General features: G+C 38.5%; 1 protein-coding gene across 2 annotated transcripts in view; it reads right to left on the bottom strand.

The window, feature by feature from the left end:
- Positions 1-18,210, bottom strand: part of LOC149827458 (nifU-like protein 4, mitochondrial) — a 50,232-nt gene extending 32,022 nt beyond the window's left edge. The window contains exons 1-4 of one of the 2 annotated variants that reach the window (XM_090019376.1): positions 18,082-18,210; positions 16,757-17,152; positions 12,155-12,316; positions 3,304-3,479 (exon numbers count right to left, since the gene is read on the bottom strand). In XM_090019376.1, the coding sequence (XP_089875502.1) occupies positions 3,304-3,479; positions 12,155-12,316; positions 16,757-16,982 (564 nt within the window). In that variant the 5' untranslated portion in view covers positions 16,983-17,152; positions 18,082-18,210. The remainder of the gene's footprint in view (positions 1-3,303; positions 3,480-12,154; positions 12,317-16,756; positions 17,153-18,081) is intronic. The other variant, XM_090019375.1, reaches the window with a different exon arrangement.
- Between the last annotated feature and the right edge of the window lie 646 nt (positions 18,211-18,856).

Here is an 18,856-nt window from a genome sequence, read left to right as displayed (position 1 = left end):
TATTGCATATCGTCCATGGTAAATCTTGTTCTCTCGCTAACGTGCCCAAAGTTGTCAAACTTGTCATTTTTCTTTTAAATCATTTCCGCAGATTTAAAAAAAATAACTCTGTAAAGAAAATGAATTTTTCAACTATTTCAAAGGAATTATAAAGTTCAAAATTTTGGGGCGTTATAACTTGGTATCAGAGCAGCTCGAAACAGTGAATTTTGGTCATCGAGCATCCGCATCGAGCTGTAAGTAACTTAATTTCTCTTTTTTTATACTATTAGACTAGAGCACACCTTACATGAGTATTTGAGGTTTCTTGTTCAAAGAAAATGAACCCTTCGAATAGTTCGAGATTGGGACGCAGAAGAGGCGCACGAAAGAACGCGTTGTCGTTCAGTTAGGGGCAGAAGGTCTGTGGTAGGAAGACTTGATCGTTCGACTACCGGTTCAGAATGTTGGACTAGCAGGCCGCCTCTTCCCACTTTTGCGGATTCTTAGGGCTTTACGCTTCCGAATGCTTACCAAGCACCACTAGCCACGACATGGGCAGCAGTGCACTTTCGAGAAGGTGGTCGTGTGCCAAATCATGTTTTACTTAATCGGCACGCTTCTCTGGAATCCTCTGAAGCAGAATCTCCCTGGCAAGCCCAAATGAAGTGCGAATTCTGTGGTGAAGAAGGACATACAATAAATAATTGTCAACTCAGGGAAGCGTACGACAGAAGGGTGTCTGCAGCACAAGATCTGGATGACACAATATCCTCAGTCCAGGGTGCTTTAGACACACCAACGTGTGATGGACAGATATTACCACAAGAGAGTACTCAGGACGTCGCTCCACCCACTTATATGTCTTCTCCCAACTCACCAATATACACACCAACCCCAAACTCACCGCAGTACATATCAGATTCTCCGGTGAACACTCCGGCTTCACCGCTGTACATATCGAATTCTCTGGTGTACACACCGACTTCACCGCAGTACATACTGGATTCTCCGGTGTACACTCCGGCTTCGCCGCCCTATGCGCTGAATGCCTCGCCACATTACACCCCCACGACTCCTATTCACGGGCAAGGAGTCCCGAATGAAGATTTGCATCCTTTTCCCCCTCTGCGCGGGTTAAGACACACGGGTATCGCAAGAGAGTGCTTGAAAAAGTACTCTCATCATCCCTAAAAAGGAGATAAAACGCGTTGCTTTTTGTACCCGTAGTCGGTTTGTGTTTTGCTATTGTAAGTAACTTCTTGTACCAGCACGGTTGGGCTTTTGTAATCTCTATTACTCTGAAATACGATAACCTTTTTTTATATTATTCTTTTTCTCTCTCTTGAGCCTCTTCTCATGAGTATAAATACGGGGCAAAACCCTACCACAATGTATGCTTCTTACGTGTTTTGAGATCAATAAAATATTACTTTTTTATCTCTTGTTCTTGTCCCTCTAGTGGGTGCTTGTGAGTGAACCTATTTGTGGTTCTTTGTATGTTCATTTTGGTGTTTTGATGGAACTCTTTGAGTGTCCGCTTTATTGATTTTGTAAATATCTTTAAGAAACCTCGTTTCCTGTCATGGTAGGAGAGCTTAGTGATCAAGAGAAATTATTTTTGGTGCATTGGGAAGTGTGACACTCTAAATTTAAAAGTGTTGAAGCTCTCTTGTAATCTCTATTCAAGTGTTAGTAAGATCGCAATTGTGTTTCAAGTGATAGATTGGTGGTGCTTGCTTGGTGAAGGAGTGTTCGTGCCCTTGATCGGTGGCCTTTGCTTGATGGTGGAGTGCTCTTGATTTCCACTTTTGCTCTTATTCTTTCTTCTCTTCTTTATCTCCTTCTCTCTACTCATTTGCTTTATCTTTGCCCTTGTAAAAATAGATGACAATGAAAATGTCACCATAAAACCCATCAAGCCCAATGATTCAAACTATGTAACATGAACTTAAATTATAAAGCACCTCATATTGGGAAAAGGGTTGTGGTAGTGGATGTGATCGATTCAGAAACCAAACTAATGCTTACTAAGATAAAAGGAGAAAAAGAAGCATCTCTTACGAAGGTAAAAAAGACCAATTTGATAGTCACTTATGTGAAAAAAATAAAGAGTGGAGAATGGGTCATGCCAAGATTATGTCTTGCTTCATCAGTAGTATCGATATCAAGAAGTGTTCGAGTCTAGCTAAATTTGAACATGCAAATAAAGCATAGAACTATCTTAAGAGAATGTATTTTCTTAAAGATATTGCTCACATATGCAATATCTTTGGGGTCTGCGGTCCAAAAATTTCATAAATTTTGGGGTCTGATTTGCACAACATGACAACATTGAAAATCAGCACTTATTCCACACCTTATAGGTGGTGGTAGGACAAACAAATCTCTCTTATATATAGATATAGGGAGAGAGAGAGAGAAAGGACTAGCTGCCTACAGCTCTCCCTGCATGTGCGCACATCAAAGTTGTGAAATCGACTTTTAGTGGCAGTTAGCACCTGCCACTAAAAGGTGTTTTTGAACACGCAATTTATGCTCGGGGTGCATCCATGCCGTCCATCATCCGCGATGGACGACGCTGGGGAGTAGGCTGCCATAGGCAACTACTCTCTATCTATCTATATATATAAGGCACATACATATGGGTCCATATTTGGTGCTACTGAAGGCATGGAAAATCACCTTCTTTTCATATTTTTTAGATTTTTTTTATAGATTGGACCTTACAAATGTGATCTACAAGGTTTGTTAGTAGAAAAAGAGTTTTAAATCATGTAAGCAGGGTTTTTTAAGAGCTTAAAAAATCAACAGCCCACAATGCACTAAAATTTCATGACTCAAAATTATATTTTTAGATTGAAATAGCATAGTCCAAGGTTTGATCATTAGCAAAAAAAACTATGCTGAATACATCTATGTGATTAGATTGAGTCGATAAAGCTCGAACCTATGATTTCCATGTCATCAATTACAAACATTTAAACTAAGGAAACTCTATCACATGCCCTTGAATCTACAGGAGACAGACTTGGTGATGGCAAGAGCTTCCCAGTCACTTATCACGATGGCAATTAAAAGGATGTCAGTAGCACACAAGCAAATATTACCTCCTGTACCCGATAATACTATCCAACCATGAAGCTTGTCATACCAACTAATAAGTAACAAAACTACATAATTTAACTTGATTACAAAGAAATGAAATTAATTATGAGAGAAGAAAAGCAGGTATACCTATCAAGCATTGCTGGACAAAAAGTGCCTAAGAGAATGAAAACACTGTTCATCTATGAATAGATTAAGAGAGAAATCAAGTTATACCTCATGAATAGCTGTGTCCATTGAAGATGCAACTTCTGAATCCAGAAATAGTGGTTTACCAGATATGTAGAAGTCCATGATTGCTGCAAAAATTTCAGGTTTCAAGATGTCCCAAGAAGATTCCTCAGATTTTGTTACTGTCACGAAATCTGATCCAAAGAATACTCGTGATACCCCTGGAGTTGGAACGCTATGGATTAACTGAGAGAATCAAACTCGTGACATAAATGCCATTTCCTAAACTAAGAGAACAAGCCAAACAAAAAAAATACATCGTCCCTTTGTTCTTTTCTTGAACAAACAATCAAATTTCAAGGTCAGTGAAATAATGTGTGCTAAAGACCATGACCATATAAAAGAGGAAAAGGTTCTGACATATTATTCGAAAAAGAATCGCTTACAAATGTTGTCATGTGAACACTATTTTTTTAATTGAACATGGGACTTGGTAACTTGCAATTTGAACAATAATAATTTGGAGATGAATGATCTTATATGCACATACACTCTCAAATTCAATTGAATCACTGTGTGAATTATGAACTTGAGTAACTTTGTTTTCAATCAAATAGTTTTGGATATTGGCCATGAAACATAATTAGCCAAAATACATAACAGTAAAATTTTCCAATCTTATCAGAAAAAAGAAATTTTGTGAATAAAACAAGGGTATCCTGTGTCATTTGACTCAAAAAATGATTCACTACTTTAAAAGAATATGTATAACGGCAATATGTTCAGATTAGTGACACAAAAATCTTCATGTCATTAATCAATATGAAAATAATTCTAGCAACCAAGGGCATCTCATGCCCAAGGAGTTTCTGCAGACATTGTTTAGGGACAACAGGGTAAGGCTCAACACATGCGTGCATGCACACACTCGCACATGCACAAAAAACAGCAAGCAATAATTGGGTGTCAGGCATTGCTTTGCCTGGCTCACTCAAGGCATGTATAGGTCACTTAGAATCAGGGCTGGCAGTGGATTGGATATGTGTTGGGTATTCAGCTCGATCTAAACCCTAATTATCAACCTGAGTATTACACACATAGCATCCAGGCTTCCATTTACTTGACCCGACAGAACCCACATCCAACTACATATAATTTGGGCAGGTTCGGGTGCACCCAAAATCGGACATCTGACCCATGACAGATTGCACAGAATTGCCCAAGATTACAAAATGTCACAGATATCACTAGGATTTTGAAATTCTCACAATTTTTTCACATGCCACAAAGATTTTGATACTATCACAAGATTTTTCAAAATATTTCTTGTCTACAATATATTGTGATAAAACAATTATATAATCACAGTTTTGTACTTCTTTACTTTAAATTTTTACATGTTTTTATTATTTTCTTATATTTTTACTTAAAAAATCTACAATGTGTTTCTCAGTATTTCCCAAGGAAAACAAAAACTACAATTAATCACAAGATTTCCATTTCTCCTTGCTAAGAAAATCATGAGAATGAGATCTATGACCATGGTAATTGAAAAAGAAAAAAAGAAGACATGAAAATAAAAATTAATTTATTTAGAAAAACTGTATGAAAATTGATATCTAAATATTTGAGATCACATCATTCTATAGAATCTATACATCCACCATGCATGACTAGTTAACTTAAGCACAAGTGTAATACTTATTACTAAAAAAGATTGGCTCAAAAAAGAGTAAAAAAGGTCACAAATTGTTAAAATATATGTACTCATGTATATATATATATATATACCCGATTAAGGGTATTTCTATAATTCTGCCCAATAGGGTCATATTAGTCTTTTCCATCTGTTTTCCTCTTTTTTCTTTTTTCTTTTTCCTTTTCTTATTTTTATTTTCTGTTTTTTTTATACATGCATTAAATACATGTTGCATTGGGGGTCCCAACCAAGAGTCATTTGACCAGAGTTACCGGAAGCGCCTGGGCGCATGGGGAAGCGCGCTTCTCCAAAGCGCGTTTCGAAAGTGCGAAATGTCGTGCTTCCGAAACGTATAGGGAAGCACATTTTTTTGGGAAGCGCACTTTCCAAAAATGGGAAGCGCATTTCCCTTTTATGGGAAACACATTTCCCCCTTGCTTCCCCATTTTTTCATTTTTTTTTTCGCTTCCTAGGTCACTTCCGGTTCGCTTTCGAGACGGTTCGTAATTTTCTTCTAAGTCATCCCACGCTTCCCGCTTCCTAAATTTTTGAAAGTGCCTTGCTTCCCGCTTCCCGTATCGCTTCTCGCTCCCGACTGGTAACTCTGCGTTGGACCCCCAACTGACACAAATGTGTCCGTTGGGGGCCCAACGACTCCTTGTTGAGCCTCCCAATGCCCACTCCCTCTCCTTTTACTCTCTCTCTCTCTCTCACTGTCTTGCCTATAAATAAAGGGGTAGACCCCTTGGTAATGTAAGGCCTTTTCAAGCCCTTTTGCTTATAAGATTGTTCTTTCTAGCAAGCCCTTGTTGGCTTTTGTCTTTGTCTATTGTGGACTTGTTCTTTGCATCTTGTTTGTGAATGTCCGTTATAGGGAATTGTTTTTATTTTTGCGTATTTTAATTTATGGTATCAGAGCAAGGTTGTGCTCTTATTTTCTTTTAATTTGATCCATACTTGTGTTCCCTTGTAAGTTGGCATCTCTCTTCTAGTTTCTCCTATTTCTATTTCACCATGGAAGGTGAACATAAGATTGACCTTACCTTCAAGTTAAATGGTATTAATTACTTGGTATGGGCATCTGCCATGGAAAACAACCTCAAAGGCAAAAAACTTTGGGGCTATGTGATGGGCACCATTCTGGAACCACAGCTACAACTCACCAAAATGAGGGAGGCCAAGAAAAAGCATTAAAAGGAGGAGCCCGAATTAAAGTCATTGAAGATCACCAATTGTTGATTGAAGATTGGGAGAGCAAGCATGCAAAAATACTTGCATGGTTTATGAATAATGTGGAATTAAAAATTTGTGCAAATATTGTTAAATTTCGCAAGGCCAACGAAGCATGGTTCTTTACGTACACTCAAAAGGACCTCGCTAGATAAAAAAATTCAAAGAAAAGATTCACACCATTAAACAAGGGGACATGAGTGTCCGTGATTACTTTAGCTCTCTTAGTCCCTTGATGAGCTATCCCTCCTAGAACCCAAATGGGTAGATAGTGAGGATGTTGAACTTAGAAGGCAACAAATAGAAAAAGAACACATTTTTCAATTTTTGCATGAGCTTACACTGGAGTATGAGCAAGTTAGATCTTCTCTCCTCCATAGATCTAAGCCTCTTCCCCTAGAAGATGTTGCTGAAATATGCCAAGAAGAAACCCGTCTTGGCATGGTTAAGGGGGGAGTTGAAGTCTTAGCAATTTCCAAACATGAAAACCATGTTAGGACTTATAAGCCTCCTCATTTTGGAAGACAAAATACCTATAATGGAAACTATAAGAAAGTCATATGTCATCATTGTCAAGAATCGGGGCACATAAGGCCCAACTGTCCAAGAATAAATGAAGCTCCAAAACCAAGAGTTGCTTCTGTTGAAGAAAGCACACCAAGGAAGGAAGATTCAACAAAAGGAAAGGATTCTTTTTCTCTTGCTCAACTATCTGAGACACTTCAACTGCTACTCGAATCTCCATCTACATTGGGTGTCGCCATTGGCTCCTCCTCTCTTCCAGGTATGTCCTCTTGGATTCTTGACTCCGGAGCATCCTTTCATATGACACCTCGTGAGAATGGGTTATCTGACTTATGTCCTAATTCAAAAACCTCTTTGGCACGCCTTTACAAATTAAGAGTTTTGGAACTCTAAGTTTTTCCAAAAAATTTCTTGTGCCAAATGTGAGGGTGGTACCTCAACTAAATTTGAATCCTCTTCCTGTTTCTCAAATATGTGATCATGAATGTGAAATCTCCTTCTCAAGTAAAGGTTGCTCTATACAGGAACTCTGGTCTGGGAAGCAAATTGAGCAAGGCCATAGGAGGGGAGATAAAAACATTAAAACTTGGCATCAAAGACTTGGACATCCAAGCTTCTCAAAAATGTATTCTTTTCATTTTGGAAAAAATTTTTGTAATGAGAAACATTTTGTTTGCAAGATGAAATCTATTCATTTTCCAAATAGAACATTTTTTGACAAAAAAGACCATTTGAATTAGTTCATTCGGATGTTTGAGGCCCTTCTTTGGTCATATCGAAAGGTGGATACTCCTATTATGTTACCTTCATTGATGACTTTACTAGATATCTATGGATTTATTTTCTTAACCTAAAATCCGATGTCTTTGCCTTTTTTAAAAAAATTCATATGATTGTCAAAAATCAATTTTTAAGTATTATATCTATTTTTAGAACCGATTCGGGTGGAGAATACCTATCGAATGAATTTCAAAAGTACTTAGAAACAAATGGAATTTGTCATCAAAAATCTTGTCCTAGAACTATTCAACAAAATAGTTTAGCCAAAAGAAAACATAGACACATTATGGAAACCACTAGGACACTTCTTATTTCTAAAGAAATTCCTAAAAGCTATTGGACTGAAGCAGCCTTTAACAACAACCTACTTGATAAATAGAATGATATCTTCATCCTTGGAAAATACATCCCTATATGAAAAACTATTTGAAAGAACTCCCGATTTTAATAGATTAAGAATTTTTTGGTGTAAATGCTTTGTTCTTTCACATAAAAGAGATAAATTATCTCCAAAAGCTATTAAGTGTTTATTCTTAGGATATGGAGAAAATAAAAAAGGATTTAGATGCTTCGACCCCAAAAGCAACAAATTATATGCTTCTAAAGATGTAACCTTTTTAGAAAATGAAAATGCGTTTGAGAAAACTAAAGATATTGATGAAAGCGAATATGCTTTCTTATTTGATCTTCTTCCTCAAGAAGGAATGACTCTTCAAGAAGAGGTAATTTCTAATGATAATTTGTTAAATGACCAAGATGGCATTCCTCTCAACAATGTTGAAAACGAAAGCGAAAACGATGTCATTGATAGTAGACTAATTCAAACATATGCCCAGTGTGGCCAACAAGTTCCCATAAATGCTTTAGAAAAATACTCCCAAGGGTCCAACATAGAAGAAACCTCTTTAAAAAGATCCAATCGAGTCTCTAATCCTCCTAATAGGTTTGTCTCATATGAGTCTCTAACACCAAAATATAGGGCATGCCTATTTGCGTTACACTTATTCCATGAATCATCTTACTATAATGAAGCCAAAAACATTCCCCAGTGGGTCGAAGCCATGAACTTGGAACTTAGTGCTCTTGAAAAAGCAAAAAACTTGGGAAATAACCTCGTTGCCCACTGGAAAGAAATCAATTGGGTGTAGATGGGTCTATAAAGTCAAAACTAAGAGTGACGGGTCATTAGAACGCTACAAGGCTCGACTAGTAGCAAAAGGATACGCTCAAGAATACGGTATTGACTATGAGAAAACTTTCGCTCCCGTAGTTAGGATGACCAGTGTTAGGACCCCTTATTGTTGTTGCTTCTGTTAAAAATTTGCCTATCTATCAATTAGATGTTAAGAATGCATTCTTAAATGGAGAACTAAATGAAGAAGTTTACATGGATCCTCCGCCAAGAGTGTGTATTGGTAATGATAAAATTCTCAAACTTAACAAAGCCTTATAGGGTTAAAGCGAGCTTCAAAGGCTTGGCAATGATAAATTTAGTAATGTAATGTCAAGTTTGAATTTTCGCTCTTGCTATACTAACACTGCTTTGTTTGTGAAAAGTGCAAGGTCTTCAGTTGTTATTCTCTTGCTTTATGTTGATGATATGATCATCACTGGAAGTGATGAGCAAGGGATTAATGATATTAAAAAAGTTCTGAAAGAAAATTTTGACATGTCTGATCTTGGTTTCTTAAGATATTTTTTAGGTATTGAAGTAGCGTACTCTCCTCGGGGATACATTCTATCTCAGATGAAACTTGTAGCTGACATTTGTTTAAAGTTTGGCATCACAAATGACAAGAAGACAGAAACCCCTGAAGTTATCAATGCCAAGCTGAGGTTGGAAGATGGAACTCTTCTTGAAGATCCCACTCTCTATCGCCAACTTGTTGGGGTCTCTGATATACTTATCCATCACTCGGCCAGACATATCTCATGCAGTTCACTCCGTCTGTCAGTTTCAACATGCACCTACAACCGTGCACATGAGTGCAGTCTTAAGAATCATCAGATACATTAAAAATACTATAACTAAGGGAGTTTTTCTTTCCTCTTCTTCATCACTTGATTTAATTGCCTATACTGATGTTGATTGGAGAGAAAATCCCAATGATAGAGTCTCAACTACTGGTTTTTGTGTATTCTTAGGTGACTATGATTTTCTGGAGATGCAAGCAACACAAAATATCGTTGTCCTCAACGGAAGCAGAATATCGTGCAATGGCTACTACAACCATGGGGCTTGTGTGGCTTAGAAGTCTCCTCAGTAATATGAGCATAATCATCTCTATACCTTCGAAGATGTGCTATGACAATAAAAGTGCAATTTATATCGCAAGCAACCACACCTTCCATGAGCGTACTAAACATATTGAGATGGACTGCCACTATGTTCGTGATGAATATCTAAGAGAGACTATAGCTTTGCGTACGTTACATTTGAGTACCAGTTAGCGGACTTCTTCACCAAGGCTCTTATTGCTCCATGTTTTATATTTCTTCTCAACAAGCTTTCGGTGATGTCCCCGTAAAGATTGAGGGAGGGTGTTAAAATATATGTAATCATGTGTATATATATAAATATATATACTAATATCCCATTATATCCAATTAAGGGTATTTCTGTAATTCTGCCCAATAGGGGCATATTAGTCTTTTCCATCTTTTTTCTTTTCTCTTTTTTAATTTTTATACATGCATTAAATGCATGTTGCATTGGGGATCCCAACCAAGAGTCGTTGGACCCCCAACAGTCACAAATGTTGTTAAAATATATAAATATACATGTATAGCAACTGAAATACCCAGCAAGGGTATTTCAGTCTTTTCACTGTAATAGGTGTCAGCCCATTAGAGGCTGACAACCCTTTTTCACCTTTCTATTTTTTGTTTTTGACTGTTGGGCCAGCTCTAATATAGCTGTTGGAGCTGCTTCCAACAGTCATAAATATGACTGTTGGGAGCAGCCCAACAGCCATATTGGCTGCCCCCTTTAGCCTCTTGTATTATAAATAGGCCTCATGGCCTTTGTATTATTTCATCTTTTTTTCAAGAGAGTTTTGTATGCAATATACTTTCTCATTTGACCCTTGTGTGGGTGGTGTGATTATTCAATCAAGTGTTCCCACTTGATTGAGGTGTGTGTTCTTGCATATTCATCGGATTCGATCCACTTCATTACAAATGTGACTGTTGGGGGCCCAACGACTCCTTGTTGGGCCTCCCCATGCCCACTCCCTCTCCTTTTACTCTCACTCTCATGTAAGGCTTTTTCAATCCCTTTTGTTAATAAGATTGTTCTTTCTAGCAAGCGCTTTTTGGCATATTCAAATACATGGCATCATCTACAACGAGAGAAAAAAATGAGCTTTTATTTTATATTTAGACATCTATGAAAAGTCATTAAGTGAACCATGGGTCCAAAACCCAGCAAAATAGTTTGGAAATGACAAATGAAAGTGAAAGCAGGAAAAAAAAGACAAAATCATGAAATTTAAGAGGCAAAAAGATCGTGAATTCCCATGGCGACATGAATGAAGGGAAGATTCCCCATTCTTTTAAGATTATTGCTTGTGGGTAGGGTTGAAAGAATCCTAAACCTCTGCACCACATTGAGGCTTATTTGACCGTAATAACTTAGTCAAAAGGCCTAGGGTTAATATATTATTGCCAACAGTCAGCTGGCTTGCCTGGCAAGAATAACATAGCATACACATAGAGACGCCATGCATTATACCTGGAATGTTTATTTTGCAACACTATTTTTTATGTTTTAAATACAAGGAATTCAGAAGCTGGACCTATACTGTGGCAAATGATGAAGATTCTAAGTAACTTTGTGTTTAGGAATAATGAAAGGGCAATAACTCTAAAATAGGTATGTGAGTGGGTTGGACCTGGGCTAACCTAAGCAAGTCTAAGTAGGTTTTGAGTACCTGGACTGAGATCTGATTGATCATCTAAAAATGTCCACCAAAGTGTCCCACTCATGTTTTAACAAGTATCGGCATGGCATTGGAGAATCCATTTCTTTCCTGTTAGAGCTTTTTCATCTTTTATCTTGTTTTCAATTTTCTTGTTCTTCCTATCCTGCTTTATCCTTCCTATGGTTTCATTTTGTTCTTCTGAACAGGAGTTCCTAAAAGGAAGGCAAGCCATAGCACTATATATAGGCCTTCCAACTCAACTAGTTGGTTAACTGTTTCCTTCTATGTCAGGCAGCTCCTGGATTGGTATTGGCTGATCAATGCTTCTATTTTTGCAAAATTTGGTCTGTTTAGGCTGTCCCTAGAAGAACTGTGGGTATGGTGGAATTGATGGTTTTCCCTGACGTAAGGAGCAGAGCTCAATAGCATGTCTGTATCTTCCTTTTTGATCCTCGTGATCATTCTACTGTTTTCCCTGGTTCATTCATGGCATTAGCCATCTTGGCTCCTTCCCTATTTTATAACCATTTTCTTCACAACTTTTCCTAATCTCTCAAAAAAAACAGATAGATTGCTTTTGCATTGACTATATATATTCCGAAGGTGGTGAACCTATCAAGTATTTTTACCATAAAGATAATCGTATGAAATAAACCTCACCAAGAAATAAAATGTACTTTCAAATAAATGATTATCAATGAGGAAGCAAAATAAAGTTGCATGGCTATGTTATTCATACCATCAATACCAAAAAGTGTCTTTGCAAGGGGCGAGTTCAAAGCTGTACGGGCATTTGGGAAGTCTGCACTTCCAAACTCCATAACTGGCTTACCAGGATAGAACATAAGTGATGAAGGGTTTGGAGTTGACTGAGTCTGGATGAACATGCTTCTCTTCTGCCCTATGAGAACAACAAATTGGAAGAGTTATCAAAACGAATAACTGACAAAGCTCAAGATCTTCTCAAACATGACATGATAATGGTAATCATATGCTTCAGTGTGCCTTGATATACATACATAGATACATATGAATTATGAACATATAACAAATATAAAGGAATACACGTTAAGTTGTATATATATATATATATATATATATATATATATATATATATATTATTTATAATGATGTAATAGGTAAATACCCATTAAGGGTATTTTGGTTATTTCAGTCCTTGTAATAGGTTGTACCCATTAGGGCCACATTAGTACATAGAGTTACTAGTCAATAGAGCTGTTGAAACAGTCCAACAGCTCTATTGAGGTCTCCCTCTCTCTTGTATGTGTATAAATAGGGGCTTTTATCCCCTTTCATTTCTTAATGCTTCTCTTAAGCATTCATGCTCAATAAGATAATTTTTTTTATGTTTTGCGTTATTCTCTTTAGTTCTTTAATGTCTTGAATGCACTTAGTGCTTGTGTTGTGCCTTTGTGCTATTGTATTGTCCCTTAGTTGGACTTATGTATATGTGTGTGTGCACTTTGTCTTTATAATCTTGTGAGCCCTTAGAGGCCCTCATTTTGTATCTTAGCATATTTCATTACAACATATAAGGTACATATCTTCTACCGTTTGTTGTACCCATAATTGCAAGCTTAGTCTAGTCAATCTGACCTGCAGGGATTGCATCTTGGATTGTGTCATTTTGACGTAAAAATGTTTCTCTGAGTCATTAAGTTTTAGTGCATTTTTGAGCCATTGATTTTCACTTGGAAACCTGCTTACATGGCACAACACAACACATATTACCCTCCAAATGTGATCTACATGTTTGATTTAGTAGAAAAAGACCCTTGGATCATGTTTTCCAATGTGAATGACGAATTTTTTTAGAGGTTGAAAAATTAAAGGCCTACAATGTACCAACACTCAAAGTTGAAAAAATATAATCTATGGGTCAATTCCTACTCTTTTGACCATGGCATCAGAGTTGGTCAAAATGACCTCCCCTTATGAGTTTCAACTAGGAGGTTTGGAACCCTTAGAATAGTCAATACTCTCTCTCTCTGAACCCCCCCCCCCAACTCCCTCCAATTTTGGCAACACTGATGGGTATTGAAGGAGAAGCCCCATTTCTTTCTTTCCTTTTTTTTTGGTTACACATAGGATTCTCCAAATGTTATCTACATGTTTGGTTTAATGGAAACCACCCATAGATTACGTTTTTCCAACATGTGATCAGATTTTCTAGGGGTTAAAAAATCAATGGAATAAAATACACGTATTTTTCACCCTTCAAAGTTCAAATTTTTACATAAAAAATATACAATCCAAGGGTTGTTTCCTATTATCTTGACAAACACATCCATGGGACAAACACGATCTGCCCCTATGAGTTTAACTAAGGGGTTTAGAATCCATGAGTGCAGCCAATATTTTCCCTATATATAGGGAAAATATTAGCTATCTTCGAGTATCCCCTAGTAGAAACCACCCATTCTTTCACATTTTCCTGGTTTTTTTGTGAATCAAGCCTTACGGATATGATCTATATGGTTTGCTTAGTGAAAAACATGCTTTAGATCATCAACGGCGTCACATACTAAGGACTACAAAATCCAATAGTCTATAATGCTTCAAATTTTGAAATTAGGAAAATCATAAATTTATGTCGAAACCGCCCAATCCAAGGTGCATTTCCTAATAAGTGGACAATGTTGAACGTGTTCCTGAGGTCAAACTGGCTAAATAAAGCTCACACCTATGAGATACAACTAAGAGAATACTGTACACTAGAGTGTAGCCAATATTCCACCCCACCTCCCCCTCCTCCCACCAACACCCCCCCCCCCCACACACACACACACACATATATATATACCACTTATTGTCATTTGGGAAAGTAGTCCAAACAAATTCCATAATGGCATACACCTTGCTATATTAGTTGTCATATGAACAACTAAAACATAAAGTCAGAAATATGCAATACAAAGCACCAAATGAATGACATATAATGCTGACTAAAAAATTACAGATTTGTAGTATTTAAATGTAAACTAGGAAATCCACAATTAATAACAAAACATTAAGGAAAAAAAAACTCAATCAATTCATATATTTCATGAACAATAACATAGATGAAACTAAATTTTGGCACAATACCATACTGGCCACAAACTAGAAAATATGATAAACAAGGCCAATTTACTTTTTTCTTGACACTTTTGCTCTTTTGTTTGGTCAAAATCATATTGCCTGACTTTTTCAAGTGATATATGTTGGCTAATTTTTTCATGCGACAACTTACATGGCGCCTGATTTTTCCAGGCAACAACTTACGCCTGATTTTTCCAGGCATCTTACATGGCGCCTGAATTTTTCCGGTGACACATTTAGACAAGTGGTTTGACCAAGATGCCTAAAATTTTCAGGTGACAAAAGGGAAAAACCATCAAGAAAAATCAATTTCCCAAATTTGTCTAATTTCTAATTTTCAGCCAATATCAGTATCGTGCCCAAAAGCTAGTGACATCTATGTCTTTATCGATATAATTTATAGGTATTGGGAAAGGATTGGAATTGGAATATACTCATATTGATTCATAGATTCATACAGAAGAAATTGATTCAAACAATGTATCCATGAGAGAGAAAAAAAAAGATTTCATACACTTCTGGTTGAAATGTGAATCTAATAGATTTTGTACTCGTTGTTTGATTAGAAAATTGAGCAGATTCTACAAGATCAAATCATGCAACCTAAGGAATGATGGACAGGAATAAAAGAAAAGGAGAACGAAAGAAAAGAAACCAAATTCCAAATGGTCAAATTCAAACTTGAAAAGGTTCTTTCTAATTCTAAAAGAATGAGGAACAAGGGGATTGATCGAGAAAGATTTCTTCTTTTTATAAGATCGTGATTTGAACCGCATATGTTTGGTTAAAAGAATAATCTTCTCCCTTGATCATAGTCAGAAAAAGAAAGTGTTCAATTGAAAGATGAAAAAGGTGTGAATTGGTCCTTGTTACTCTTCAAGACCAAGTGGATGAAGGGAGTAGATTCTCAAACGAGGAAAAGGATCCAATTCCATTGAAAGAATTGAATGAGCGGTATGAGAAAATGTCATTTATGGTTCGAGGAAAAGGATCCAACGCCTACCTTCTTACGTATCTCCTCGCTACGAATATTATCTTTTATTGTAAGCTCTTTCGAAGATGACAATAGCACAAAATGACCAAGGAGTATGGTATATAGACTCTGGGGCAACCACTCATGTCACGAGAGATGCAGGTAAACTCTTAAACTTATCCCCTTATTTTTGATAAAAGCAGTATTGTTGTCATTGGAGATGGAACTCATCATTCCATTTCTCACACTGAGAATGCCATAATACCTTTCTTAAATTCATCCATAAAATTGTCTAATGTTCTACTTGCTCCTAATATCAAAAAGAACATTATTTCTGTCTCCAAACTTGTTGATGATACACATTCTTCTGTCGAATTTACTCCATCTTCTGTGTATGTTAAGGACCTTCAAATGAAGAAGATGTTCGTTAAAGGAGAGCGATGAAGAAATATGTATATCTTCAAAGAAGATCCTTTTGTTCGTGTTTTTGTTCCTGTTGTCTTGAAGCCTTCGTTGAAGTTCGATGAATTTTCTTCTAATAAGTGTCTTCTTAGTTTGTCTAAATGTAATAAGTCAAACATTTGGCATAGTCGACTTGGTCATTGTAGTTCCTTCTTCGTTGAAAAGCTTGTAAGAGATAATTTTATCTCCTTATCTAGTCTGAGTTCTACTTTTGATAATGAAAAATATACAAGTTGTCAATTATGCAAGAGTCATGTTCTTCCCTTCAATTCAATTAATAAAAGAGCTTCAAGACCTTTTGAGATTATCTACTCTGATGTATGGGGCCCTGCACCTACTTGTTCTCTTTTGGAGAGTCGATACTGTAAAAGTATCTCTAACAAGATACTAAGATCAAGACCTTAATATTCTTGATAGCAAACACGGCATACATGCACGATAAGAACACTTTAGAACACTTGTACACAAAAGCACAACTTACAAGAACTCACAAATGCACAACGACATAAAAAATATTAGAGCCACTTTATTGAACACTTGGGCTGCCAATAAAAGTTACGAAAATTCTAAGTCATTGATTTTCAACCCTTACATCGTAATTGGATGATGATCCCAAAGTCTGTTTCTATAAAACCAAGCGTCTAGATCACATCGGTGAAATTTAAAAAAAAAAACAAAAAAAAAACTATGAAATCTTGGTTCAAATATATATATATATATATATATATATATATATATATATATATATATATATATATATATATATATATATTCGCGGAATAGGGAAGAAGGAGAAGAATTTACCACAAAGAGGGAAGGATCCTAGAAGTCCCCTTGCGATTCGGTGACCGCCCTTATCTTTGCCCAACAACGAGTAAGCCGACCGAGGGGGAGAGGGAGCCTCGATTGTCTCAAACCGATCTGAAACGAAGCTTCTCGCTGGGGATTCTCTATCGACGGCAGAATTGAGCACCCACACGATACTCCGAGAAGACCTCCAGAGGCGAAGCCCCGAAAGTGTCGACTGCATCTCCGTTCTCTACCTCCAACGGAAGGCCCTAATCCCTCTCTGTTCTGTCCGTCTTCTTCTGGGAGCCAACTGTAGGAATCAAATGGCTGAAAGAAAGAAGTCGAAGGAGTCAGTGTTGTGAAAACCGTTGAGGCGTAGCGAGGCGCTCCACCAAAATCTGAGGCGAGGCACTAATCCTGACAAAAATAAATAAAATCATGCCTCATAGCAAAGTGCACTAATTTTTGCACCCCTGGCCTCAGAAAGCGAGGGTAGGCAGAGCTGCGCTCCTCCCCTGCCTGACAAAGTAAAAGAGAGGCAGGGGCAAAGCCCTTGCCTGTCAACAACGAAGGAGAGGCAGGGGGCTTCACCCCTGCCTGACAAACATGCAAAGAGACAGGGGCTTGGCCCCTGCCTTATGAATACGCAACTAGGTAGGGGGTGAAGCCCCTGCCTGACGCTAGAGAAGAGGGAGGCAGGGGGCCTTGCCCCTACCTGTTGAACAATTGCGGAGGCAGGGGCGATCCCCCTGCCTAAAGAGAGAAAAAGGCGCAGGGAGGGGGCTCGACCCCTTTCCTGAACAACGAGGGTGCAGGGAGGGGGCTCGAGCCCCTCCCCTTCCGTCAAAGGGAGCAGGGAGGGGCTCGACCCCCTCCCCTATCGTAACAAGGAGTAGGGAGGGGGTTGGGCCCCTCCCCTGCTAAAGGTGGAGCAGGGAGGGGGTTCGACGCCTCGCTTGGCCGCAGGGAGCATAGGGAGGGCTCGGCCCCTCCCCTGTCGTACCAGTGAGCAGAGAGGGGCTCGACCCCCTCCCCTGCCGTAACAAAGAGCAGGGAGGAGGCTGGGCCACCCCCTCCCCTGCCGTAACAAAGAGCAGGGAGGGGGTTCGACCCCTCCCATGGCCGCAGGGAGCACAGGGAGGGCTTGGCCACTCCCCTGCCAAAAGGAGACATCGGGAAGGGGCTCTGCCCCTCCCCTGCGATTTAAGGCAGCAAGGAGGGGGCTTTGCCCCTCCCTTGCGATCGAGGGAGGCAGGGAGGTGGCTCAGCCCCTCCCTGCACAAACGGAGGGTGAGGGAGAGAGAGACAGACGAAGAAGGAGAAGAGAGGGCAGCGCGTACCTAGAGGTCGTCGGAGATAGCTCGCCAGAGAGGAGCTTGCCGGAGGGGGGTCGTTGATGGCGGCTACTCGGCAGACACGAGGAGAGTGAGAAAGGCGGTCGGGGGAGAGAGAGAGAGACGAGAGAGGAAAAGGGGGGGGGGTTCTGAAACCCCTGCCTCGCTGTCTTTAGAAGGCACGAGAGGCGGTGCCTCCGTTGGGTCCGGGTCGGGTCCGAATCCGACTCGAATCCAAGTTTAAAAAAAATCCCGGGTTTTACAGATTTTGTACAATTTCATAGGTGTTGTGCAGCATCAAGTATTATGTGAAAAAGCTCCAGTGCAAGGGTGTGGCATGCACCTACTGCTTTGCCATTTTTTCTTCATGCATTACTGGATTTTTTTATGTAGCATTGTTTAACTCTATTATGATCTAAGTGGGGTGTTTACTGTGCTCTTCTCTCTACACCAGCTTGTTCCATGGTCTAATAAACATGACTTTCCCATGGATCAACTACCTGAACTTGTAGAGTCTTTGTATCTCTCTACATTTTATCTATAATGTACAATTCAGAGAATGACGACCAAAACTCTTTTTTTCTTAATATTTTTCACTCTGTGGTTCTTGGGGTGAGGTGTGAGCCGGAGAGGATTGTTTGTGGCATTAACCAAAAACTTTTATTTATTAAATGTGGTTCCATTCAACTGAAGTTGGTGGAAGTTGTATCCACTTTTTTCTATTGGAAAGCTAGGATTAGACAGACCCCTACCAGTACAAGAGAGAATTGATACACATGGT

Source organism: Nuphar pumila, chromosome 10 (assembly GCF_984573655.1).
Source record: "Nuphar pumila chromosome 10, dmNupPumi1.hap1.1, whole genome shotgun sequence".
Lineage (NCBI taxonomy): Eukaryota > Viridiplantae > Streptophyta > Magnoliopsida > Nymphaeales > Nymphaeaceae > Nuphar > Nuphar pumila.
The sequence above is the reverse complement of the archived record's forward strand: the minus strand, read 5'-3'. Positions and strand labels throughout refer to the sequence as shown.